Raw genomic sequence first — 26,582 nt, 5'->3', positions numbered from 1 at the left:
AGTTATCTCTACTTGTCCAACTTCTAGTGGCAGGCCCAGGTTTTCCTCACTGATGTGTGTCAGTGGACTAATATTAAACTGAGACTAGGATAAGCACAAACAAAGGGTATGCCAGAGGTTCTTTCTGGACATGCATATAAAAAGATTTGTATGCTCTATGTACAGAGCAATAGAAACCTATTGCTGCCAGCAGCAAATCTGTATGATATGATGCAGAAGCCAAACTACCTGGGCTTTCGCAACCATGCGTAGAAGCCAGATGTTTTGGTGGTCAGTATCAAGGTGATGTCTACAATCAGCTTTGATAAAGTGGGGAATCAGAAGTACGGTGGGTTTCTATCACAGGGCTAGCCTAGTGATAGATAATCTTAAGAGCAACTCTGTTAGTTTTGTAGCATATATTGCATGCAGTGCTACATGGCATTTACCCTGAAAATACTCCAGGCACTATCCTGAGAGATCAATATAAGATGACACAGTTAGTTTTTTAGTTTTTGTTAAGGTAATCATATCACTCCCACTACTAATGCAGTTTGCTGCAAGAGATTGAAATATACCTTAAGTGGAAGAAGAAATCACATAGAGACTTGCTGGTAATGATAAGCATAACAGCAACTTATACACTGTTATCATCCACACCTTTCGATACTGGTATGGCAGGAAACCAGTCAAGAGTAATAAGTTGCCTAAATGCCCAAGAAAAAACGGTGAAGAAGGAGGAATTTTCACTTCATGCTGTCTGTGTAGGCTGGATTACAGAGAAGAAAACACAGTGGACTCCAGCTCTGTGTTTAATAATAAAGGGATTTGATACTGGAAAAATCTCAGTATTACAAAGTAGATTCTTGCTACTACATGTTTTCTAAAAAGGTCATGCAGAATGTAGAAAGTTTAAGGTTTTAGATATCAGGATGATAATAACAATACGAAATTTATTTCAGGCCTTAGGCGTTTTATATGCATTACATATGATTCCTTGAACTGCCTGAACGTGTTGGTTGCACCTCTCAGAACCTCTATAAGATATCACTCAGGTAGCATCTATTATGGTAAATTCTAAATTAGAGAATAGTTGTGGAAAGTTTGTGAGGTTATTAGTGAAAGACTTCCTGATGTCTTCTGACATGTGGAAGCAGAACAAAAATAGTACCAGCAAGTTCCACCTTACTCCTGCAAGTAATATGAACATCAACTAAAATGAAGGTGAAAATTTTATGAAGTAAGAGTACAAAATGAAATAGTAATATTTTGTATTTATTTTATAGGTACACAGGGAATTTTAAATCTCTGCTTAGAACCAGCTTTTTAGATGTTCTCATGTGATAAGCAAGAGGTATCAACAATGGTCAGAAGTTGGATAATGACAGCATATGATAAAAACCTGTGTAATGAACGAATTACCTGCTGTCGTTGCTGATGCTTTTGCTGAGGTACCAGTAAATCTTGCTAACACAATGGTATTTAGTGATAGTTTACTGTAGATTTTTTTCCATTGCTTCCTGTAAGTCCAATTTCCAGGCTTTTTTTCTGTTTAATTCCTGTGCTAAATCCACACTAGACAGTAGAGACACATAAATTAACCCATACAAACATGTAACTTTCCAACAAGTCACTGATTGCAAATTCAACTTCAGCAACTGAGATCAGTGATTTATAACAGTTGCCACATACTGAGTAGGATATTGCAAATATTCTTGCCACAACGTTTTTGCAGAACAGATTTTGCTTCTAAAACCAAGTACTTGTGTTCTGTGGTCCCCTGAAAGCTGGACATTGGTGTCTCCTCTGAGGATTCTTTATAATCTCTGCAGATTATGATTTAATACTGCAGTTTGATAAAGAAAAAACGAAAACTGAAACCTTGTTTCTTCTCTTCTTTTTCAGCCTAGTTGGAGAAGAGACAGAGACCAAAAATGTCACCACCACCAGCAGCACCACAGTACCCGCCTCCAGATGGAGGTTGGGGATGGGTTGTGGTCTTTGGGGCTTTTATCTCCATTGGATTTTCCTATGCATTCCCCAAAGCCATCACAGTATTCTTCAAAGAAATACAAGAAATCTTTCATACATCGTATAGTGAGATAGCTTGGATATCATCAATAATGTTGGCTGTCATGTATGCAGGAGGTAAGACATTTGTGAAATTTGCAAATATTATAGTTGTGGTTTTATTTTTTTCCCTACAGTCTTAAAGCATTTACAGTTAATTAGTACCTGATTTTATCACTATTACCTAAAGAATTTACCAAAATGCATGCTTTTTTTGTATCATATTGTATCAGAGAGTACTAGTAGCCACATCATCATGAAAGCACTGTTTACTTTCTCCTTTAAAGCATTTTATATTCTCTTCCTTTTTGTTTTCCCCTTAGGGCCTTTTGTTTGTTCCTCAACCTAATTCTGTTTTGCAATTTTGCCCTAAATGCACAGTTTCTGAGAGTCACATTTTCCAACAAACAATGCCCAAGTAACTTCTCCTGGGACTGGGGGTATATTTACTCAGCCTCTGCTGCTTCAGTGAGATATCTCAGTAGATCAGATGATGGAGCTTAAACACAGAAAATTGTTATGACAATGAGGGTTCATCAGCCAGGCACAGGTATTCCTCTGAAGACAGGGGGTTTATATCTTGTTCCTATTTGTCCTGAAATAAAATCCTGTTTTCCATTTAGGCCAAGAGATATGTTTTATACATGTCATCTGTATGACAGCTAAGATACAATCTTATTCTTGGGACTGAAATGAACAGTGAACATAAATTCTCTGATATCTTTTTTCTTGTAAGCAAGCAAGTAAAGAACAAAAGAGATGGAAAATGATTTTAAAGTATAAAGCCATGTTTAAGTACTGTGTCAGACCTGCGTTGGCAGCTTTTGTGTCTATCAACCTCAAAGACTAACTGTTAAATTCTGCTTTATTACTTCATTCTTTCAACATATATTATTTTAAAGTATTGGTGGGAGCTAGCTGCTACTTAGGCAAAACACTTCTTCAGACAGTCCAGAGATCTAAATAAAAGGTTATTTCAGGCAATATATCTGGCATTGCCCGTTCTTTGGATGTTATGAAGTAACCACTTGGAACATCCCAGACTGTTTGCAATGTTGGAGCAATTAAATGCATATATTTTTATATATGTGTGTATATATATGTATAAATATATATACATAGAAACTGAAAACATTGTGCCAATAGCACATTGAGATTCAATATCTTTAATCACTGAAGACCATCACTCCAATACTTTTGAGAAGTGGTGTCTGTGTAATAATAAAGTATGGTATTATCAGGTCCAGTGAACAACCTCTTGAAGGAAGCATGAAGTCTCGTTTTTAGTTTAGTAATTTTTTATCTCTGATTTTAACCTCCCTAATTTTTGACACCTGAATGACCCTAGCTCCTTTAGCAGTCAGAGAAGAGAGGTAGGTGCCTAAAGAGAGAAATTCAGGCTGAGTTGCTCTCTTTAAGTACCTGTTTTTCCCCTCTGACCATAAAAATGAACCTGCAGCCAGCATAGCATTAGCCTAAGCACCTCAGGTAAATATTTTTCAGTTAATGGGATGGAAAAATGGATTCTGTTTTTCAAATGCTGACAGAGACAGAGACCTTATAAAGGCATCTTGACAGTTGGTGTCAGTATCAACAAAAGTATGCTGTTCAAATATTTTGATCCCATTTTTATTTATATACTAATAGAGAATCATAAAAGATTTTATAGGACCAGCGACAATAATCAAGTGATTCACCAAAATTCAGCAGGTGAAGAAGTAACTTGAACTAATGCAATCAAGAGTGGAGTAAAAGAGCAGGTATGTCCCATCTCATTCAGATCCCCTCTAATGTAGTTGCTTCTTAAGGATGCATTAGCACTTGCACTGTGGAGTGTACATGTGTAACTGTGGTGGCCCCTAAACAAGTGCTGGACCCATCTGGAACAAGGGAAGAGCACAGGTGTTGAAAAGCTGGAGTTTGTTTCTGCTTTTCCTATGCTATGACTTTTGACCTGGACCTTTCTTCACCACGTTTTCTAATTGGAGCTAAATTTTCTAAGGGCAGATTTGCTTATAGTGCAGGTGCTGTTCTTTTGTTTTAATCTCTGAATAACATTTAACTTACACCATTTCTGTCATCTCAAAATTCACCCAAGTTTTATTAACAGTACAGATACAAATCCCAGGATGTTTAGCTGTGGTCATTTTTATCTGCGAGGTTCAACGTCCACAATTTTTCATGTAAAATACAAAACATTCAGTACTTCTTCCTTTTCTTTAATGCTTTTACTGTTCTGAGTACCAGCATACTAACTTCACCTGTACATTGACATTAAAAATTACAAAATGGTTCACTCTTTGTTCTGCTAACACCTACCCCAGTCACTATGAAGATTATCAGGACAGGAACAGTAGACAAAGTTGTTTGGATATCTTCTTACATACTCGTGGTTTTAAAATGCTAAGAATGACAACCCTGCCTGATATAAACACTCTTTGAAGCCATAGCTTCTCTGGAACCACTTCCTAAAAAATAGGCCATTTAGACAATCACTGGCAGAATATGAAATAGCTATCAGGAAAAACATTTCTGAAGGAAATCACTCCATTGTTTTTACTGTCTGAAAGTGGTTTGATTCCTTAGCATTTGATGTGCTGTAATGTGAAGTACATGTTCAGACCATGAGTACAAGGTGTATTGTTTACTATGAAGTGTGATACGTACATCTGCGATGAACACTCTGTTCATCATACTACTAATTAAGGTAACCTGAAAACATCTAAGATCTGTCATCCTCATTAGAGCTTAGCATTCAACCTATTAATCATCACAGTGGGGTCAGTGAATAAGTTAGAGTCTGTACAGACACTCTTTGCTTTGAAGGCTGCAGCCTCTTGCAGTAATTAGCTGGCATCTGTGTTTCAGTAACAAGGTATTTACTTACCTTTCAATGCATGAGAAAAAAAAAAAAGAAACTAATAAAAGGCATCCAGTAAGGAGCTAAAAGAATGTTAATTATGTTTATCACTTACTTCATACTTAGAATAAATGGCATTAAATTATAGCAGACCATCTGGCAATCCATATGGTCTCCTGCAGTCCTGGTTAATTCCAGCAAATAGGTCAAGCACAGCATTCACCCCGTTAGGAAAGCACTAAGCAGAGGTGACAAACCTGATAAATCAATATAGAACCCTTTTCCCTTTCAATCTGGCCTAATACGCAGTTTCATACTGTTTTTTGCTGGGTTTTAGGGTTTTGTTTGTTTTCTTAAGCTCTCTTCCCCCCCCCCCCCCCCCCGGATGTTTGTTAAAGCTTACTAAAAAGCCATCCCAAAAAGCAAGATCCTGTGATGTGATCAAGGTTACAGGTATTGCAGAGCCTCTACTGTTCAGTCCGTGGTTGAAAAAAGTATTCTCTGGAGAAGAGTAATAGTTCAGTCTCCATGGCAACTCCTTCTTCTGCCTCTCTTGAGCAGAGACTATCAATTGTATTAAATTAAGGATGATGGTTTTGTGACGGACTCCTACACCCAAGGGACTGTGACTGAGACCACCAAACTTCTGTTACTGGAGGACAGAAGCTGAGATAAGATGGAATTAGTTGAGTTATCCTGACAGGGCAACCTGTGTTTCTGTATGTGTATGCATACATACATACATAAAATGTGTGTACATCTATGTATTCTTATATACATAAACTATACATGTATTCTTATATAGCCATATTTATGCTCTAAAATAAACAAGCATAATTAAGAAATTCAAGAAAAAGATCAAATACATTTGGCCTCAAGTTTTTTAAGTTCATTCTTCTCTTTTTCAAAACTTCACCTCTCACTTTGCACAGCATTAACAACCAGAGGTGATTAGAGCGCTTCTTATCGGAGCTCAATCTGTTTCCAGTAAAAATGTTTTCAGTGCTTTCAGTGTAGGTTTGATAGTAGCCTTAGTGGAAGCTGTGAAAGCCATGTGACAGGTCTGGTGATTTCAGACAGCTGACCTTGAGTTTTAGATTTCCTTAGCGAAAAAGCAATTGGTTTACTCTCTTGTCTTTAACTGTTTTCTGTCATTTTTCCAAAGACAATTTCAGTTTGGGTTTTTTGTTTCTTTGTTTTGTTTGGGCTTTTTTTTTTCCAAAGTAACTTTTTGGTTGTGACATTGGGTTATAGTTTGAGAGCTGGTAAATCCCTCAAGCCATACCCAGCTGTGAAATGTGATATAGTCTTGCTGGTCTGAGGTTCAAAAAAGAAAGGTCCATTTAAATTCTAGATGATATTTCTAAGTAAATTTTAAGAGTACTTTTGGACCCCTTTTGAATAAAGATGCTATGTAAGTGCAAGTAGTGTCCATGACTGTTTTTAAAAACACACTTTTAATTAAAAGACACAGAGTTTAATATCTTCCTCTTTCTTCAGATTGTTTTTCTGATGTTTTTCAAGTTTGAGGTTAAGTATTTCCAAGGAGTTGCAAACCCTTAAAGGTTTTTTCAGGTGACAACACAGAAGTAATCTATAGACAAGTTCTCATTTTGACTTTGTCAAATATTAATTTGGAAAATAACATATCATATGGTATGTTCAAAATATTTGTGATTTTTATCTCAGTGGGTGTTTTGGTGATATTGCTGTGAAGATGAAATGGCATGCACTACAGAGATGACAGTTGCAAAATCCATGTAACACAAACAACAGATGGTTATGGATTTTTACTTTTGGACAGGACCTGGGCTCCTACACTTTTCTTCCTCCCTGGTAACATTTTCTTATTTTGGTTTTAGAAATACTGGCACAAGGAGTTCAGTAGCCATGGATAAGGAGATTGAAAAGCTTTCTTAAATTGACCTATGTCCTTTGTTGTCAGGGACAAGCGTTTTTCTCTATCAGAATATGCAAAGTGTTGAATTTTAATAACCTCATTTAGAGTGTCCTTGAGAGCAGAACTTGTCAACTTTCCGAGTGCCTCATGGGCATGAGGGAATACTTCACATTTAGCCTAAAATATATGTAAAACATCTATGTCAAGTTAATTTGAGACTTGCAGATAAAGGAAAAGAAGTTGTAATGAAGTGACACAAGAACAGAGCATTTTGAATCTTACTAGCAAATGGAGATAAGTACAAAAAGAGGTATCAAGCGTAACAAAAATATTATAAATTTGCAGTAATTTAGTTTTTAAAAAAGAAGATCTGAATGCTAAGGAAGCTTGATAAAGCCTCTGAAAGGTAATGCAGCCTCTTCTTAAGTTTCTTGGAAGGCTTTGAGTTTTAATAAAACTGTACCTTGTAGGGAAGTGGTCTTGTGGTAGCGATGGCTGTTTTAAACAGAGGCCTTCCCTAAAGTTTAGAAAAACACTCTTTAAAATGGTCGTGGGAAGAAAGATGAAAAAAACCCAGACCTGTTGTAGATGGTTTTATGCATTTTTATTAAACAGGTTTGTCATCCTATCTAGAGGAGCAAGCCCTTTTTTTATGCTGCAACTTGTTCTGTTTGGCTGAATTGTTAAATATTCAGTGCCTTTTGGGGGTCTAATTTTATCAAGTTTTAATGAAGCACAGTTTTTACTGGGATCTACTGAGCCACACTCAGGAAGACAGTCTCAAATTTAAGGACATGCTGCCACTGAGAGAAGTAGTTTGGTTGTCTTTTATTGTACACTATGTTAATTTTGAATAATTGTCAGAAAGGCATAACATGACAAGGAATTCCCACTGTGCTTCTACAAATCTCTTGTAGAAGTACAGTATCCAAACTGTAATAACTGTATTAGTAATATTTTGATGCATATCATAGAAATATTTATGGTAACTTTAATTTAAATAACTCAAGCCCTTTACTAAAACAGTTCTCATTTACATACAAGTAGGCAACATGGATTGCATAATGAATATTAGTTAAGCACTCTTATTTTTATTTAAGGTTTTGTATTTGTCTTGATCTTCATTCGGTGTTACAGCCAGGGATTTCCATAAGTAATCAATATTGACAGCTTTTTTTTTCAGCAAAGATTCTTTTTTCTCTCCCGCTTAGTTTCAAATAATGGGTCAAAGTCAAAGAACAATAAATAACATGCATCATAAAATAAATTTTCTAAGGGGCTAAAACTTTGGGTTTGTTTAAGAAAGATATCAAGGGACAAATTTAGGCCTTTGATATGTTCACTGAGCTTGTAAAACTCTGACAAGAGAATGCTTATTTTGTGTGTACTAATAACGTTGGATTAGTTCCCATATAGTTTTTCATATCATTGGATCATACAATGGTTGTATTTGTGATGTGTGTCGGGTAATTCAAAGGTAATGAAACAATGCTCTAGCACAACTGGAAATCATAAGATATTTAGGCAGATACCAGAGAAGTACTGTGGGGAAGGAAAAGTCTGTGTATACCATTGTAGTCATACCAGCACTTCAAATGAATTAATAAACCCAGCATTTTACAAAGAACTTATTATAGAATTTCACTGGTCCATTGTTTTGGAATGTCTAAGAACTATTCCCTTGTTTATTTTGAAGGGTATATTCAAGGGAAACAGAATTGTACTGATATGTTTAGAAGATATTCTAAGCCAGTATCAAATAGCAACAGCTGAGACTTTTACTGTGATTTATAAAGATATGTAGATCTGTAGTCATTAACAGAGGTTAGTGGACCAGGGATTAGTGACAGGTTTATGCTGATGCCAGGAGAACTACAGAAATCAAAGAATGAGGTGGTTTTAAATTCTTTTATGGTTACTTTAAACACTCTTTTAATTGATTAACATTTTGAAGATTTTTGCAGGGATCATATATAACACGTAGACAAACATATATACCATACGAAGAGTTTTTGGTCAGTCAGAACGTTTTCATCTAATAGTGATATTCTGTTAAGATTACGTATGTCAAAGACCACAAGCAACTACGTTTTTAGTAGGTAATATGTGTTTTGTTGGTGCATACAAACAAAAGAATATCTCACCTTTCTATTTGACAAATTTTGGCAGAGTTTTTTTTTTAAATTCTCAAGAAACAGTTAGGCATTTTCACTGCAGTTTTACCTGACTTTTGTTTGGGTGAATATGTAATATGACTAGACAACCAAATGAAAGAATGTGGTTAAAACAGGAGAATGTATTGTGAAATAAGATGTTGATTTCCTCATCTAGTTCAAACATTTCTTGCAACACTTTCCCTCTGATTATGGGAACATGTGCCCTGTTTGGTTTTCTATGTGTACTGCTTTGAAACACTTTTCATTAAGTGCTTTGACTTTTAGAAAACCTTGAAGGAAGTAGTTATACCCTTACAGCTTTTTAACAATAGTAACTAGAGATTATATGGACAGGATTCATGTGTTTAGTCTTCCTCAGCATAGGCACCTACATCTGATCAAGTTGTCTAGACATCTCCTGTTGTCACATGATAAAAATGGGAATTTCTGATTCATCCCTTCCTGAGTTAAATGTCTGAAACACATCAAATAAATAATGTTTTAGAGCGACTTGTCTGTATTTTGAGTGGTAAAGCAATCTAGAGGAAGAATTCAGGTGTCCATTTTGCACAGATCTGAAGTGATGCCACCCTACATGACTGTTTCCCTATACTAATACATTATATTTTGCTCCCTAGAGAACTTGAAATCTAAGAACATTCCTGTTAGAGATATGCACCCATGGTTAGAGATTTTGAGCATGTTCTGCTTAAGGTTTGATTTTCTTATATAATCTTTCTCTTGTATGTTGCATGGGTTGTAATTCTCCCATGTTTCAGTGATATTGGCTCAGTTGTACTAGTTTTGATACTATTAAAATTATCTGGTAATTTTAAGATTACCTATTTGCTTGTAAATCTTCTCTAATCTTGCAGTGACCTTCCTCATACCCATAATTCCCTTTCTTCCATCACCAGCTAAGAAAAAAAACACTAAGGGGAGGATAGCTGTTGTGTTTAATAATTATTGACCAAGATTACATTCTTTTGTAGCTGATTATAAACTGAGAGAAATCTATGAATGTTACTTTTTTTTTTTTTTTTTTTTTTTTTTCCGGTTTGTGACTGATTTGAAAGTTAAGTACACTTTAGCCTCTTTGTAACAAGATCCCCAAACACTTCCCTGTCAGTATCAGCTGCCAGTACCAATTTTGTCATGGTACAAACCTTACCATTATTCTGCTCTCCTATGGAGGACTCCTTTGCTTTTCCAGGAACAGAACTTACTTGGCTGAATTTTTTTCTTTTTACAAAAATGAGCTTCTCTGTCCCACATGTGCTGCTTCCAGGTTTGCAGATGTGTCCTAGCTTTTATCTTCTAGTTATTTTCTACATCATAGACTATAAATTAATGTCAGGACTTCCCAAGGACTCTGCAATGGCTTTCAGGGTAGGACTGGCACAAGAGAAAAAGGAGAGTATTGTGAGTTTTGAGTATGTGCTGTTAAGTAGCTGAATCTGTTATTTGCCTAATCAGAATAGTTTTAATTTCCAGAGCAGCAAGTAAGTAAACAAAGTGCAGGAGATTTTACTTCTGGATATTCTACTTAAATACTGTTTTTACAGGACCTATTCAATCTATAAGAAACCAAGACTCTCTATATATGGTGAATCTGCAGGTTGTCCTTGAATTTATAGACAAATGTTGTAGACTCATAGTTTGGCAAGTGATACTGGAAAAAATAAAAGACAACAGTAAGAAAACTTACATCAGATCCATTGATATTGTAGTGATGTATGACAGTTTTCACTGACCATGTTCTCCTCTTATTAGAGACATGTGAAATAACTGCCTGGGACTCCATTCCAAGTATGGGCACCATGGTGCTAACCTTGCAGTATGTGCTTAATGTTAAATACCTTAGTGATTTCATAAAGTTCAAAGTTAAAATGCATTTTTCACCTGCTTAAAATCAACATATAAACATTTTTATATAATTATGAAAATGTGTTTATCCATAGGTGTTTGCAGTATCAAGATCTCTTGACAGTGTACCTTCAATGACTTAAGTGCTCCCAGAGGCATTCATTAAAATTCTCATTTTTATTTATATCAACCTTAAAAAGACATTATCCATAAATGATTTGTGTCTTTTCTCCAAAATATAAAATATTAGCTTTGAGGATTTACAGTATTTGAGCAAAACTGGTGGTATTCACTTTATTAAAATAATCTTTTGATTAAACTTTTGACTTATTTGTCAGTAAGCTTATCTCTGCTTCATAAATAAAAAATAAAAGTCTAAGGACACAGTATAATTTAACCTTAAGTATGAGTCTTCTAACTTGAATTTTAATTTATTGGATTCCATAGATTTCCAGTGATGCCAAGTGGACTTAGTGGAGAATAAGTATTATTCTGATTATTCAGTGAAGGAACAAACTATGTAACAGTTAGTTTACAGGCAAGTAGGTAACTATGTAACAGCCAGTGACTTGAAATTATGTGATTCTCACTGAGAAGAGAATCTAGTCGACTTTAGAGATGGTTGTAAGGGGCTGATGGCCTGAATAATCATTTTTGATTAACAAAGTTTGACGAAAAACTCCCCAAAACCCCCTATCTCCTATGGCCTGAACTTGCAGGAGGACTACACCTCCCAGAATGTGGTGGGGCAATTCATCTCAGAGCAAGGTCCAGTGTGTATTATGTCACTGCACATACAATAATGAGCAACACAGTCCAGCAACAGGGTTTATACTAAATTAACAAACTGCAGAGCTGCAATTTTTTTAAGATTATTTGATAATGAAATGGAATATAAGACTAAATGACCTGAAATAAAATGTTTGCAATTATTTTGAAAAGCTAAGAGGAAGAATTAGATCATGGGAATGCCAGATAGTTATAATTCTAATTTGTCTATTTTTACAACAAAAGACATTTGAGATATTTCAGAGTGACTTATTTGAAGAGTTTTAATTCATCTGAAAATTCTGAGACTTGAAATTTTTATTTCAGCTTGGGAATAAAATGGATGTTAAAGCATAGGAGCGTTTCATGCAATGCTAGTTCTAATTTTATGTATCATTCCTTAAAAATCAAATAGCATGTCACAAAGATAGCACATGTGGGAGTGATTCTCTTGTCTTTCACACAGTGCCGCAGTTTATACCTGTGCAAAGAGTGTGCAAGGTTATATAAACCATTGACATTGTGATTTAGAAGCTTTTCATATTTACTTACTCAAATGTAAACAGTAACTTGAGTGCGGAACACTTGACCCTATGCTCAGAGAAAGAGTGCTGAAGTGGCATATGGGATTAAGACAAGAACAAATTTGTAGCATAGAATTTCCTTCTGGATCAGTTATCCTGACGTTATAAAAAAATTACCTGACCAGGTGTTCAGATATACATATTGCCTAGATCAGTCAACTTTCTAATCAATTGCTTTTCAGTAAGATGTATTAAAACTCACTAAAGAAGCATAGTTTCTCCTGTGGGAAGAAAATAATTCTTTCATTAATAGACCTAAGTAATATTCTCCTCATAGGCACACCTGTTAAATCCTTGCAGTAGTGGGTATATTTCACTGGATTATTTGAATATGTTCTGGCTGATGAATATCAACATAACTCCTTAGATGAAAGGTGGCTTCAGGAATGCATAACGCTAGGCAGCATCTGTAATACAAATAACGAGAGCCTATATTTTAATGGGCACTAATTTATTTTTAATTTATGATGTATCACAATCATTAGAAGTAAGCATCTTGACATTACCTGGTGGAGAATAGGGTTTCTACCAGTGGTGGGTTGTTTCATTTCTTCACACTAGTAAGAAAATAGGCCTGGTTCAAAAGCCACACAAATATAATCTCCAAGTGTAATAAGATGGCAGTAGGTCACCAAGCCACTTCATGTTGCTTTTTACAGCAGAGCTCAAATATTCCCTGTTTGTGTAAGCAGACTCTATCTAGATTTCCCCCACCCTGACATTTTCAGAAGACCTTGTCTATGGAGATGTCTCCTCTCCCTCTACAAGGGAAAGGACTATGTTGAGAACATTATACATGTCGTTTCCTCTCTAGTCCAGACAAAGCACAAATGCCATAAAGACCTTTGCCCAGCTCCCTTATAATATATTCCTTTTCCACTGCTTAAGTCCCAGTCTTCCTCTACTAATTTTTCATGACTCCTTCACTCCTTACTTGGTCATATTTTCTGAAATACTGTCTTCACAGGGGAAGGCATACTTTCACCCTCATTAAAGAAAGTAATCATGTTTTGGTTGATTACAGTGCATGTAAAGTGTATTTATTGATCCATTCCACAAAAGAAATGGCATGTAACTATACATAGGAAACATCTAAAAATTTGAAAGACCCATTAGGTTATGGGTCTGGGGCTATGCAAAGATAAATTGACATCTGCTCAGATAATGTACAGATTTAAAAAATGTGTCTGATTTCTCTTTCAATTCTATCAGATAGAGTGTTGTTCTCAGGCATGTGTATTTTGCTGTAAAAGGCTAGGGAGAAGAAAGGAAAAAAGAACAAAGAAAGAAGACATTAGAGCTCATTCTTAAATTACTGATTAATCAGGAAATATTTTCCTGAAGATTATTATTTTTAAAAAGCAGTTAAATGTGAGTTGTCTGAAGTTTAAACACATTGGGAAATGTTCATTGGATGGACAATGTTCACTAAATCAATGGACCTGTTCACTAAATTGTCTCCAAAGGCTCTGCTTCCTCTAGGGTCTAATAAAGGCTACTGACTCAGGCACAGCTGAAATAAAGAAATGCATTGAAAGATTAGAAACATCACATAAATCTTGTATCTATTGTTGATTGAGAGGATAATATTTTGATAACTTCTGGCTTTTCATTATTCTTCATGTTTCTAGCCATTTAACAGTTTATTGCTTTTAGTCTTTTTGACCTGGAAGACAAAATATTCAGTGTTACCTTTACATATTATTCTATAATATGCTACCATTGTCTGCACTTAACACTCTAAATACCTTAGGTGCCAAAACCTGATGAGAATGCTCAGTTACCATTTTGTATGATATCGTTGAAACACAAATACATTCCCTTCCTCCTCCTCCTCCTCTTTCCTTTTGCCTTTGCTTTCCCCTCCCTCTTCCCCTTCCCCTCCCTCTTCCTGTTTCCCAGCATGTTATGAACTAAATATTATTCACATATCTTTACCTTATGCAGTCTTCAGACATATCTATTTTGTGGGCTGTTAGATGAATTATGGGAATTCCCACTCTTAAGCTTCTAAATGTTATCACTGAAATTCACCATATAAATTTTACTGGATATTATTAAAAACACAATTATAATGAAAATAATGATAAAATAATGTTTTAGAAATGTTTTTCTATAAAGTACATTTTAAGCTTAATGATTCATACGTGTTAAATAGCAAATGCATTTGGAAATAATCTTACAATGTAATTGAAAATGACCTGAATATGATAACTTCTTAGAACACTTCCAAGTTATAAATACATCCAGATTTATACTTCTTGTTATATATATTCTGAATATGTAGATGAGATTTAATGATCCACTCATGATCCATAATTCACAGTAAGTGGTCCACGGAAACTTCATAGATAGTAGATTGAGTATTTTCAATCTGAAGTTTAAATATATAGTGCAAAATTGAGATCAGAAGGTAAAGTGGGTTTTTTTTTAAAGATAAAGAAGCAAATGGGAAGAAGCATGTATCTTGTGCTTTCTCTGAAATATATTGCCTGTAACAATATATAAGGAATCATTTCCATGTTGACTTAGTTACATTATTCTGGAAAAAAACAAATAAACTGTAGGATAATGTGCAGGGTAAAAATGTGATTTTATATGAACATTAATATGATGGGCAATTTTTAGAAGACAGAGAAATCCAAATGACCATATTAATCTTAACTGAAGTTGGCTGAATTTTTCACAGTGAATGCGTTATCTGAAAAATTTCTTGATTTGAGTTATAGAGAATATATCCTACATTCATAAGAACTACTAAATAGCCTGTGCAAGGTCTTCTCAAAGTGTTTGCTATGACTTTTTGTTCTCTGTTATGTCTGCTAGGCTTCCAAATTACAAAGTATTTTTCTGCTTCCAGGAAAAGTAGTCAGAGATTTTTAAGAAGGTGTATAAAAATCATGAATGACAATAGGAAATAATAGATAGGAAGTGGTGAGTAATGAACATTTATGAATATTGTGTTCACATATGCATACACAGATTTGTAGAAAAGACAGTAATTTGTCAAAGAGGAATAAAGAAGAAAGGGAGATATTTGCAACTAGCTAATAACATGGTTTAGGAAAAAGACTATGAAGAATTAAGATAAATATTTGCAAGCACTGTTTGTTTTGTCTTTTTTCTTCTTCCCAACAATTAGCTCTGAGATTAACAGCATATCTCTTATTTTCAAGTTGCTATAATTTTAGTTGTGACAATGGTATACTATAACCCCTATCTTTCTTTTCAGTTTTATGACCTGCAACAATATAGAAAATTGTTCTCCCTTTGTAACAGCAGAATATACAGAACTTGTTTGACAATCTGGTTCACACAGTTAGCAAGCTGTAAAGACCAGCTTTATAGCTAAAAAATGTAATCTGCTTTGGCAAGGCAGAAATTACTAAAACCAGTGTCTTCTTCAGTTACAAATTTTCAAGTTCTTTGAACCTGAAAGAGTGAGTTCACAGTTTCCGGGTGAAAAATACTTATAAATGGGATGAGTACTTTCTGTTATCCCAGGAAAAAGCAACTCATATATCAATAGGAGTCCAACAGTCAGATGAGGAAAAGTGATGGGGTTTTTCTGGGATTTTTTTGCGTATGTGTTTGTGTGAATATGTGGTGTCTATGTCTGGGCATAGCATTTTTTTAGTAAGATTATTTTTGAGATAGAAAAACTGGTATAAATACTGATAACTATAAATGAACCTTTAGTTTTGGATTAATATTTTCCTTTGTTTCCTGAAAGCAGACGTATTAGTTAGGATTTATTTTAATCTTTTCAGAAACGTGATGCTTCTTTTAGTACAAGTGCTTAAACAGATATTACCAAATTAAACCAAATCTTTCAGTTGCAGCCATCCACAGAGAAAGAAGAACCAACCATGGAGATGAACAGATAGTAGATCAAGGATGAGACCTCTGGAATAAAACCGATTAATATTTTCATTGGAGCATTTCTGTGCTTAGAGTTATGCTTCCTGAAATTCCTGGTGAAAACCTGAAAAGGATATAAATTTCACAAAGTTTATGTTAATACCTCCATATTAACTACTGCTATAGAGAATTATATTTACTAATATTTATATATTAGTATTGTTATCTTTACTGTATTTCTGGAGAGGAAGAATGAGTAAGTCCTTGTTTGATTTTTCATTTGAAGGAGAAGTAACTTCTAATGGCACAGGTTCATTGTGTATGTCAACAGTAATATTATTTAAGTGAAATCCCCAACACATTTTTTGGGCCTGAAAAACTGTTTTAAGTTTAGATTCATGGAAGCCTGAAGTCCTGAGGAATTAATTGTGGTTAAATACTAAGCTTTAAAAATTAATTGTCTTTTCTTCTGCAGGAATCTTTCATTAATTCTTCCAAGTACCTCATATTTGCCACTGAATTTTCTAATGTTCATGTTGATACACTACATGACATTTACTATTTAAGTTATAAACTGGTTGCATCAGTTTTCTCAGAAGAAAAGAACATTTTTCTGAGAAGACCATTTGCAATGCACATATCATGTGCTGATGGTATTTCCAGCTATCCCCATTACAGTGGCATGCAGGCCACTGTGAAAAATATGTGCCTGGTGTTACAATGTTTCTATTTATATGCATCTCTCTTACAGGTGCTTTGGTTCTGCTTCATCATGAGCTTCTTTTCTCCTTTCCTCTTTCTTGTTTCTCGCCTTTTTCCAAGCTGAAAGACTAGTATTTACAAATATATACGCATGGCCTTCACTTAGTAATACTGAAGGTAACAGGAATACAAATATAAAGAAAATTTTAAAAAATGCTGAAGTATTTTGCTGCATCTGGCTTCATTTCACAATAAATGTGTCTGTTAAAATTTGGGCAATTAATTTTGGAACAGAACTTGTTTTTGTAGTTGGTGACCATAAATGTTTCTGAAAACTGCCGTGTTCAGCAGTTCATAGATTACACTCATTTAAATATTATGAATTTTCATATTGTTAATTTAAAAATAAATGTCATAAATCATCTTAAACTCTTCTGCTTTGTGATCAAGTGTTTTAGCCTTTCATAAAAAAAAAATCTGTAGAAGAGCATGTAAAAGGCAATTAATATAAAACATCGATATGTATCCATGTAAATAGTAATCAGCATGGCTACTCCTTGATTAAAAACTGGGCAATTTTCCAACTTTTTTAAATTCATAGATACAGAGTAATTTACTAACTTGAAGATGTTTTCTAAATTACATTGTCTGTAACTACACACACAGTTGTACCCTAGCAAACAAGAAAAAAACCTGTAAGCCAAACAACAGTTTTAATCAAAATATGTAATGCCCTTGGTTCGTGTCTCTGATGTATCACTGGGAAAAAAAAAAAAAATACATGTACCAAAACAGATCAAGGATCTGTAATTTCTACATAAAAGTGATCCATTTAGGGAAAGCAGTAGCACCACTGACCGCTTATTTTGTTTTTTATGAACATTTCAGGAAAAAGAGAGCTCATATTTGCAGCAAGACTTATGTGTTCCTGACTTAAGCTCATCAGTTCAAAATTATCATGTGCAACCTTTTGGGAAGAGGATCTGTGAAGAAGCAGCCAGTGTGTTGAGGTGTTCTACCATCAGCCAGGCTCCTATGGGTTACCACACATGATTACTATATTTCTTGTAGAACTACTAAGGAATATCTGAAGGTCAAATTAATCATCATTAGTAATCAAAAGATGGAAACAATAGAATTCAAGGATCCTTCAGGAAAGTGTGCATTCAGGATAATGATACTGAGGAAATGTATATAAGTGGAGAGCAAAGTTGATGGATGGTTGAATGACTGACTGCTTACTCCCCAGCATGCCGTGCTTTCAGCTGCTGAGCTATCTTAGATTAGCGACCCTAACTCAATGGTAGTAATTTATTTTTGATGATATTTATTGCAAGACCATTTTTTTCTCTTTGATTCTATCAAGGTTACTATATTATTTAGGTTTATGGAATCAGTGCAGCCAATTGTAAATGTTGTAAGAAATGGGAAAAAAATACTGCCAAATGCATGGAGGAACTACAGAGAAAGCTTTCCAACAGTTGTTGAACCATGTTACCTTCATTGCTGTTACACAAACACATATGTCAGAAACACAGGTTGCCATTCCCAGAAATGTGATAAAGAATCTAACACAAAAATAATTGAGAGACATCTTAATATTTTCAAATTCATCAATACTTTTTTGGATTTTTTAATGTTTCCTTTAAATGATTATCCAAGAGTACAAAAAGTATTTAGCCATACTTTTTTGAGCTAGAGATAAGACTAGTCACATAATGCTCAGTATTTTGACATAGTCCTGCTTAGGAAAAGCAGCATATTTTTAAAGTGCTTTCCAACTTAATGAACATGTTTTAAACGTGATCAGAATAAATTCTGAGTTGCTTTTCCTCTGATGCCAGAAATGACATTCCAATAGCAGTACTAAGTACTTGCTTAAAGCATTTGCAGTTAAAGGAGTTGTTTTAAAGTGAAAGATAAGGCTCTACTTCAGCAAAATATTGGTGATTCTTTGCCAAACAAAGCAAATCAGCTCCTGCAAGTGGATTTTATATTTTATTAAAAAAAAGAATGAAAACAAAAAAAAGTAATGAAAAAAAAAGAAAAAGAAAAAAAGAAAAAGAAAGAGAAAAAGAAAAATAAAAGAAAAAAGGTAAATAAAAAGAAGACAAGGAAAAATATAACAACAGAGAAGAAGAAGGAAAAAAAAAGTCTGACTGATATTAGCAAGTACTTTATCCTAATGTTAATTCTAGGAGCTCATCAGGCTTTTCCAGCCTTGCAGGAAACAGAAATAAAAAATAAATCTGGACTGGAAAGATAGCTGCATTGACTGCAGAGCAGATAGTTGAAAATGTTCTTGTGTTTAAATCACTTGACATGACAGGATGCAATCTACAGTATTGCATTAGTGCAACTTGAAATATTATTATTGCACTTATTTTCAACTTCTTTCAGCAATTAACTTTACTTAAATAAATGCCATATTGTTCCGCCTGATTTGTTTCGGGTTGCTTTGGATCAATGACACTATGAACACTGTATGACATTGTCAATATATGTTTAAAAAATTACCTTTATATCAAGAAGGTTCATCTCTAGTACCATAATAAAAATAATGCAGGTAGAAAAATAAAAAGGATAAATGCATTGGCTGGATGTGAAACAAATTACAAATGAGAGTGATCTTTAATTACATCGCTGTATTATAGCATTGAGAAATCAAACCAGGCCTAATACATACATATATATACATATAGATACTTTTTAAAGAAACTTTCATTCCTACAGGGAATATAAATATAGAATAGGCCCAAAGATTACCTTGTTATAGACATAAAAGACAATTATGGCATCATGATACTGCAACAAGACAATCCCTACTATTGTAAACATTCTGACTGGTTATTATGCATTTAAGTTGCAGAACAGTATTTCATCCCTCACAGAAAGTGATGTCTATTTATGAGAGAACTGTCTAAAGTAAACGTTTTTGGGTTTTGTTTTGTTTTGTTTTATTTTTTTTCATTTTGCTAAGAAAAAAAATGATGGAAAGGAAAAGGCATCAAGAATTCCAGTGTCCTAGATTCTCTTCCTCTTATAAGTTAATGAAGTGCACATAATGCATTTGGACTTATAAACTGTATTCTACCTGAGAGCTGAGCAAGTTATAGATTTTAAGACAAATAAATCTTCCTTTATTCTATTTCATGGCCTTAACACTGATGTGCCTGTACAGTTACCTCAAGGTATTACAAAATGGAAATATTGTTATCTGGTTTGTGTCCTTTAAGCTTTTAGAAATACTAGATATAAAGTTGTTGCGTTGTCTCCAGAGTCAGATCATTTTTTTAAGCATGTATTTTCTTAGTGCTGAAAAAAGTGAATAAATGGAGAGATATGTGTATATGAGTGTATCTCTAAGAATGTAACTATATAAGAAATAATATTACATTTATAATGCGTAGTTTGAGCCCTCTATTCATTTCCACAAAAATAGCAAGCAGTACATTTCTTTAAAAAGAAATGTTGATGTTCGAGTTATGTTAAACCATATTAGCACAATAAGCATCATTTAAGGGAAGAAAAGTTATTATTTCTTCAAACATTGGCTTTTAAAATTTGCTTATTATTCAGTTATGTAGTCTATGTATTGCTTTTCATTTACAACTGTATCCATTTACAACTTCCAAGTAAACTTGGAAATGAGAGGAAAATATGGATTATGGTTACCTTTGTTATTATGAGAAATAATTAATCTCATTTGTAAGAAATATATTTCTTCCAAGAGGTCTTGGTATTCACTGAAGAACAGCGAAAGCAGCTTTGTCCTCACATTTAGCACAATACAGATGTGCAAGAGAATGATCTGCTGAGCCATCAAAACAGAACATAGGTGTCACATTATTATACGCTTTGTATAAAACATCATAAACAGCTCCCAAATGTATGAGCCAGTCTCTGCTCACATAGCTGAAATGACTTTTGCCATCTTTCCCTTGACATATGACAAAGAATGTGAAAAGCTGCTCTTTTTTCTTGTCTTCTAAAGCATTTGTGTCCTGCTGCACTGCCCTTCCTGAAACAGTTCTTTCAGTGTCACCGGTTACAGTTGCTGTCATTCCTTCTAACCGTCTGGTCATTTGCCTCAAACAGAAAGATATAAAACAAAAATACAGCCAGGAGACTGTTAGCATATTATGATAATGCTTTCAAATTTGGTTTAGGGAGCATATAGTCTTTTGTGGCTGATGGTTTGTAGGTGCTAAGGGAGAGGTCAGTGTAAATATTCTTGTGGGCTTCCTGACTTAACATCTGTTATGTAGTTACCTCAGGATTTGGGAAAGCAGGCTCAGAAATCTAGTAGTTCTTCAGTACATTAATGTGTGTTAATGTATAGTATGGTTTTGGCAGTATTATAGTACTTAAACAGCTTAATCTTCCTTCTGCTAAAAAGAAAAAATATACAGGGAATTTAGATACATGCTGGCATGTGAGCATTTCTTAAATAATTGTAGAATCTGTTAGATGTGAAATAAAATTTGTGCATGGCTATAAAACATGTGATCGCAAACATCTGGAATTCATATATATTCATATAGATTTATAAAGGTTAAAGTATGAATATGCATTATTTGATGAGACTCTAAATCCAAGTATATACACAGATATGACAGGAAAATGTTTAAACTAGTAATCAGATTGGAAGGGTTCCTAGATAACTTAGGGAGTAAGCATAAGCTAGCTTTATGGCTTATAGAACAATTAAAATTTCCCACATGCACATATTCTAAATGAAAATACTGGAATATACTAAAAGAAAACCCAAAATTAAGTGGAGCTGTGGTGGTAAATATACATAATTTACTTAAAGAATACATCTCAAAAAGAATATTATGTTTAAAGGAATTTAAAATTCATAATACATTCCAGTTTTAGGTCATTTGAAAGTACAGAGCTGAGACCCATCAGACAGCTTTGTCTTTCCTCTGGTGTCTTCATCCATGGTCTACCTAAATTAATACATCCATATTTGACCTCAGCTAAGAGGTCTTGTAGGTGAGCCCAACATTACATGCTATAAAATTTCATTACATCTGAAAAGCTGTAACTTGAAGTCCTGGACTAACTGCCACAGTTTAGATCTGCAGAGATGCAGTTTTCTTGTTCTTGGTAAAGAACTGTCTGCAAAATTATTTTCCTCAAAGTAGAGGGAAACTTGCCATTTCTGGACAACCCCCAAAAACCACAACCAACCAAACACTAAAACCAAACCTCTTCCCCAAAACCCTAAACAAACAAGAATCTGCCTCATTTTCCTGTCCTACAGGAGAAGGAAGGAAGGATTGATAGCATATTACAGTTATAGTCAGTACAATTTTGGGATGAATATTACAGCAGAGCTCATCTTTGTCCTTGATTATGGTTGGAAGACTGTCAGTGCTGTGCAATGCTGTCGTTTTGATCCATAATTTTGTTTAAAATGCTAACAATATAACAACATTGCACAAGAATCTTTTTAAATGCCATTCAGCTCTTTCCAACATTTGATATTTTGCTATGTGTGGATTTACTTCATCTTTTTCATTTGGTCTCACACTTATCCTTCTGGCTTTTCATGCTGTCTTTGTTTAATAAGAAACGAAACAGATTGCTAACATCATACATATCTACATCATAACTGAAGTATTTATGTAAGGCTACAATTCAAGGTGCTGCCTGTAGTGAATAAATCTGGATAGTATGGTCAAATATTTCTCCGCGATGATGCCTTTTTCCTACATTTTTTTCTAAGAACCAGCAAAGGAACATTTTAGTAAGACTACAGCAAGGCAGTATTTATTACAGCAGCAATTTGGGGGAAGTTCAGAATGTTAACAAATACTAAACAGGTTTTTCGTCTATGATTTTGTAAATACTTCCATCTCATCACAGGAAAAAGAACTTGAAAATAATTTTAAAGTAATTATTTTGGTATCTTTGAAGTGGAATACTGTTATTGTGTTCAGCAATGCTAACAAATAAAACATAAATTGCGTTAGATATAATTTATTTTCAAGTATATATATATATATATATATATTTAACTTGATATTGGAATGAAACTTTTTACTTTGCATTAAAGAAAGATTTCCAGTTAAAAGGGGTTTTTCTGACCCAGAGAAGATACTTACATTGTTCTTGTATTTCAAAAGGGCTTTCTTTCTAATTGAAAAATGAGCCAAACTGCTTATTGTCCAAACAAAATTTAAAAAAAGGTGATTGAAGTTATGCTTCAGCACAGTTATGAGAGCACAAGTTTATTAAGAGAGGAAAAGTAAGCATGATATATTTGGAAAGTGCTTGGAGTGAAATTTGTCCATCCTTCATGTTTCATGGCTTTCATCGTATGGCCTCAAAGGAGAAAGCCCACCTTGTCACTGTACTGCTCAGTGCTTCCCTCCAGATGAAAATACAGAAGTGTTAGGTATCTCATAATATAAGCTATTGGTGAAATGTTTTAGTGCTTAATATCTGATTTAAATAGTGCTTAATATCTGATTTAAAGTATTTTAATAAATCTCTGGGGTACTGTATATTTGGTGGGCCATTCCATGCAGTGGGTGTTTAAATCTTTTTCAATATATGGTTATGCTTAACTTGCAGTTGAGTGGGCATCAGAGCCTGATCTATATGTCTGTAAGATAAGCCCTAATGCCTTCAGTCTGAGCATCCTTAACCTTCTCAGTAAAATAGCCACCCTGTTTATCCTCTATGCCCTCACCTACCTTGGATGATACAGCTGCCTGGGCGAGAAGATACATTGCTCTTACTGGTGGAAAGCTGAGTGTATTGGCCAGTGTCTGTGCTGCCTGGACAGGGAGCCTGTAGGAGCTTCGCTAGACTCCTTAGGACACAAGCTATTTAATGAATGCAAAAACTGTAAGATCTAAACATCACTCAAATCTTTGCTTTTCAGTCAAGTTAATTTCAAACTGACCTCTGGATTCACAAGCTATTAGAAAAGATAGGCAGGCACAGGGCAACAGTATTGTGGAAGCTTATTTCTGTAACAAAGTAAGCTAAAAATTGTTCCTTTGGTGTATGCTTAAGACTTTCGTTGTTGATATGCAAGTAGTAATTAACATTTACAGTACATCCATAATAATACTTTAATAGATTTAAGGTAATTGAAACAGTGGAGTCTGAAATAACACTGCACCTATGAAAACATACTTTTAAATTTGGTTGGATTTGGCTTTTTCACATCACGGAGTTTCTCGCATTTATTTCTTTAGATGTTTATAAAAAGAGAAACTTAAAACTGATGCCAGTACAGTGAATGATTTGCAGTGAAATCAGATTAAGAGCTTGGCATTCCAGTTTATGCTAAGTGCCTGCTTTATCTTGAGTATGAAATTTATTGCTTTTTATTATGTTTTGGTTTTTTAATTTTTGAATAGGATAAGTTCAGTTATTGCAAAAGGAAGACTATTCACAATGGTTTGGGCCAAATGTAGTGCAGTCAGATGATATGCAGGTTTACCTAAAGAGCTTTGACAACTTTTTAATCTTGGTATGTAGCACACCATCTATTCTAATCACGGGCATTTAAAATACATATAATGCATGTCATGCTAAATTGCACACTAGCTCTTTGTTTAGTATGGATGTAATTACACCATAAACTAAATTGCAGTTGAAACTGAAAAATGAATCTGCATCAATATTTTTAAAGTTTATAGGTCTTTATGCTAAACCACATCTTAGATTTTCCCAGACAACCTGTACTCATCTTGCTGCCCATTAACACTCTTATCTGGATGAGGTAAGGGAAACTGAGCCTCAGGACCCAGAGATTTACATTCTGATTTGATAATATTTTTAAAGTCTATGTGTAGTTTTAAGTAGGGATCCAGGACATGCTGCAGTATAAAGGTCAGTTAGTTTGCTTGCCTGGCGATTCCTCCTGTTTTGTGGAGGTTTAATATCTGTCTCATACTTTAAATTCTTCAGTCCTTGCACTTTCAAAACTTCCAGTGACCAATCTGAATATTGATTGCTTGTGAACTGTAACAATCCCTCTTGCTTGTCTGATGTCTTTAATCTTTTTATTCATCTCCATGACTAATCAGTATTTATATTGTCAAGGAGGCAATATATCCACATCCAGGCTCATGTGTCTGCAAACTCACACAGAGTGTTTGTAGGAGAAATTGGTATAGAAACAGCTGAACATTTTCTGGGATAGAAGAGGAAAGCATTCCAACGTATCCTAAATTCAAAGAGATGTATGATGTAGTTACCTGTTACCTATTAATGTATTTTCTTTCTACCAACAGGTCCCATAAGCAGCATTTTGGTGAATAAGTATGGTAGCCGGCCTGTGATGATAGCAGGAGGTATCCTGTGTTCATTTGGAATGATTGCTTCCTCTTTTTGCAATAGTGTCCTGGAACTTTATCTATGTATTGGTGTCGTTGGAGGTAAGAATTCTGTTTTAAAAAGTCCTATTCTATTCTATTCTATTCTATTCTTAAATTACATTACATTATATCACATTACATTTATTATGTTTATTATATTATTTCTAATACTGGTCTACCAATGAAACCTTAGCGATCTAGAACCCACTGTACAAGGCATTGTACAAATGCAAACCAAGAAGGTAGCAAGATCAGTTCATTTCAGCTACCTGAACTATCTGATTCTTTAAATTAGCTGGTATGATGTTAAATAATTTTGTAGGATATTTCAGGAACAACTGAAATGATTTTATTCAATAAATGCTGTATGTATGTACTGTTCCACGCTGCACTGTAATTATGGTATAAAAATTGATTGGCTCATGACAGCACTTATTACAGTCATTTCACATTCATTCTTTTAGCTTTCAGTCATGTTGAACTTCAAATAGGGTGGCAGAGCCTATTAGAATTCTACTAAAAACGAGAAAACTAGTACAGCTTTCTGTAGGTTTGTACGTACATATACTCTCACAGAAAAGTATACCAACTTTGAGTTCAATAGCTTTCTGTTTAAAATTCCCCAGTGTCAATCCCCAAATAAAATTATTCATATATCATCAAAGGCCTGGATGTTGCCTAAGGCAATGAACTGAAGTGATCATAAAACCAGTAAATTAAATAACCTCCTTATCAAAAGTTGTGGAGGTTTTTTTTTAAACTACCTTCTCAGAATAAGGAAGGCAGGTGAGGTGAAATATTGGTAGGTAATAAATGAATGAGATAATACTTATTCCTATACTCAAGCTCATCTTTCTGTATGTTGGGAGTAAAGGAGTCCTTTGTTCAATTACTACTTCTTAAAGCTCTTATTTTTTACATCCTAAACTTGGGGCCCACTGAAAGAACAAAGTCAGGATGCAGAAAGGGGACTATCAGAGAAGAAAACTTCTCTCCTGTACCATCCAGAATGTGCATAGCTACTTAGATCATACTGCCTAGATGTCTTAATACAGAGAGAAGGCCTAGACGTTCAGCTTGCAGACTCAGAATCACAGAATCATTCAGGTTGGAAAAGACCCTTGGGATTATCAAGTCCAACCACCAGCCCTACTCTACAAAGTTTTCCCCTACACCATATCCCCCAACATCTCATCCAAACGACCCTTAAACATATCCAGGGATGGTGACTCCACCACCTCCCTGGGCAGCCTATTCCACTGTCTGACCACTCTTTCTGTGAGAAATTTTTTCCTAATGTCCAGTCTAAACCTCCCCTGTTGCAGTTTAAAGCCATTCCCTCTTGTTCTGTCACTAATTACCCATGAGAAGAGACCAGCACCAACCTCTCTACAATGTCCTTTCAGGTAGTTGTAGAGAGTGATGAGGTCTCCCCTCAGCCTTCTCCTCCTCAAACTAAACAGTCCCAGCTCCTTCAATCGCTCCTCA

At 34.6% G+C, this 26,582-nt stretch overlaps 1 protein-coding gene across 4 annotated transcripts in view; it reads left to right on the top strand.

The window, feature by feature from the left end:
- The window catches only part of SLC16A7 (solute carrier family 16 member 7), an 86,587-nt gene that overhangs the window by 48,233 nt on the left and 11,772 nt on the right, over positions 1–26,582 (top strand). For 3 of the 4 annotated variants that reach the window (XM_074902982.1, XM_074902981.1, XM_074902984.1), the window contains 2 exons: positions 1,885–2,127; positions 25,011–25,154. In XM_074902982.1, the coding sequence (XP_074759083.1) occupies positions 1,914–2,127; positions 25,011–25,154 (358 nt within the window). In that variant the 5' untranslated portion in view covers positions 1,885–1,913. Of the gene's footprint in view, positions 1–1,408; positions 1,431–1,884; positions 2,128–25,010; positions 25,155–26,582 lie in introns of those variants that run through there. The other variant, XM_074902983.1, reaches the window with a different exon arrangement.

This window comes from Athene noctua, chromosome 3 (genome assembly GCF_965140245.1).
Source record: "Athene noctua chromosome 3, bAthNoc1.hap1.1, whole genome shotgun sequence".
In the NCBI taxonomy this organism is placed as follows: domain Eukaryota; kingdom Metazoa; phylum Chordata; class Aves; order Strigiformes; family Strigidae; genus Athene; species Athene noctua.
This window is presented reverse-complemented; position numbering and strand designations above follow the sequence as displayed.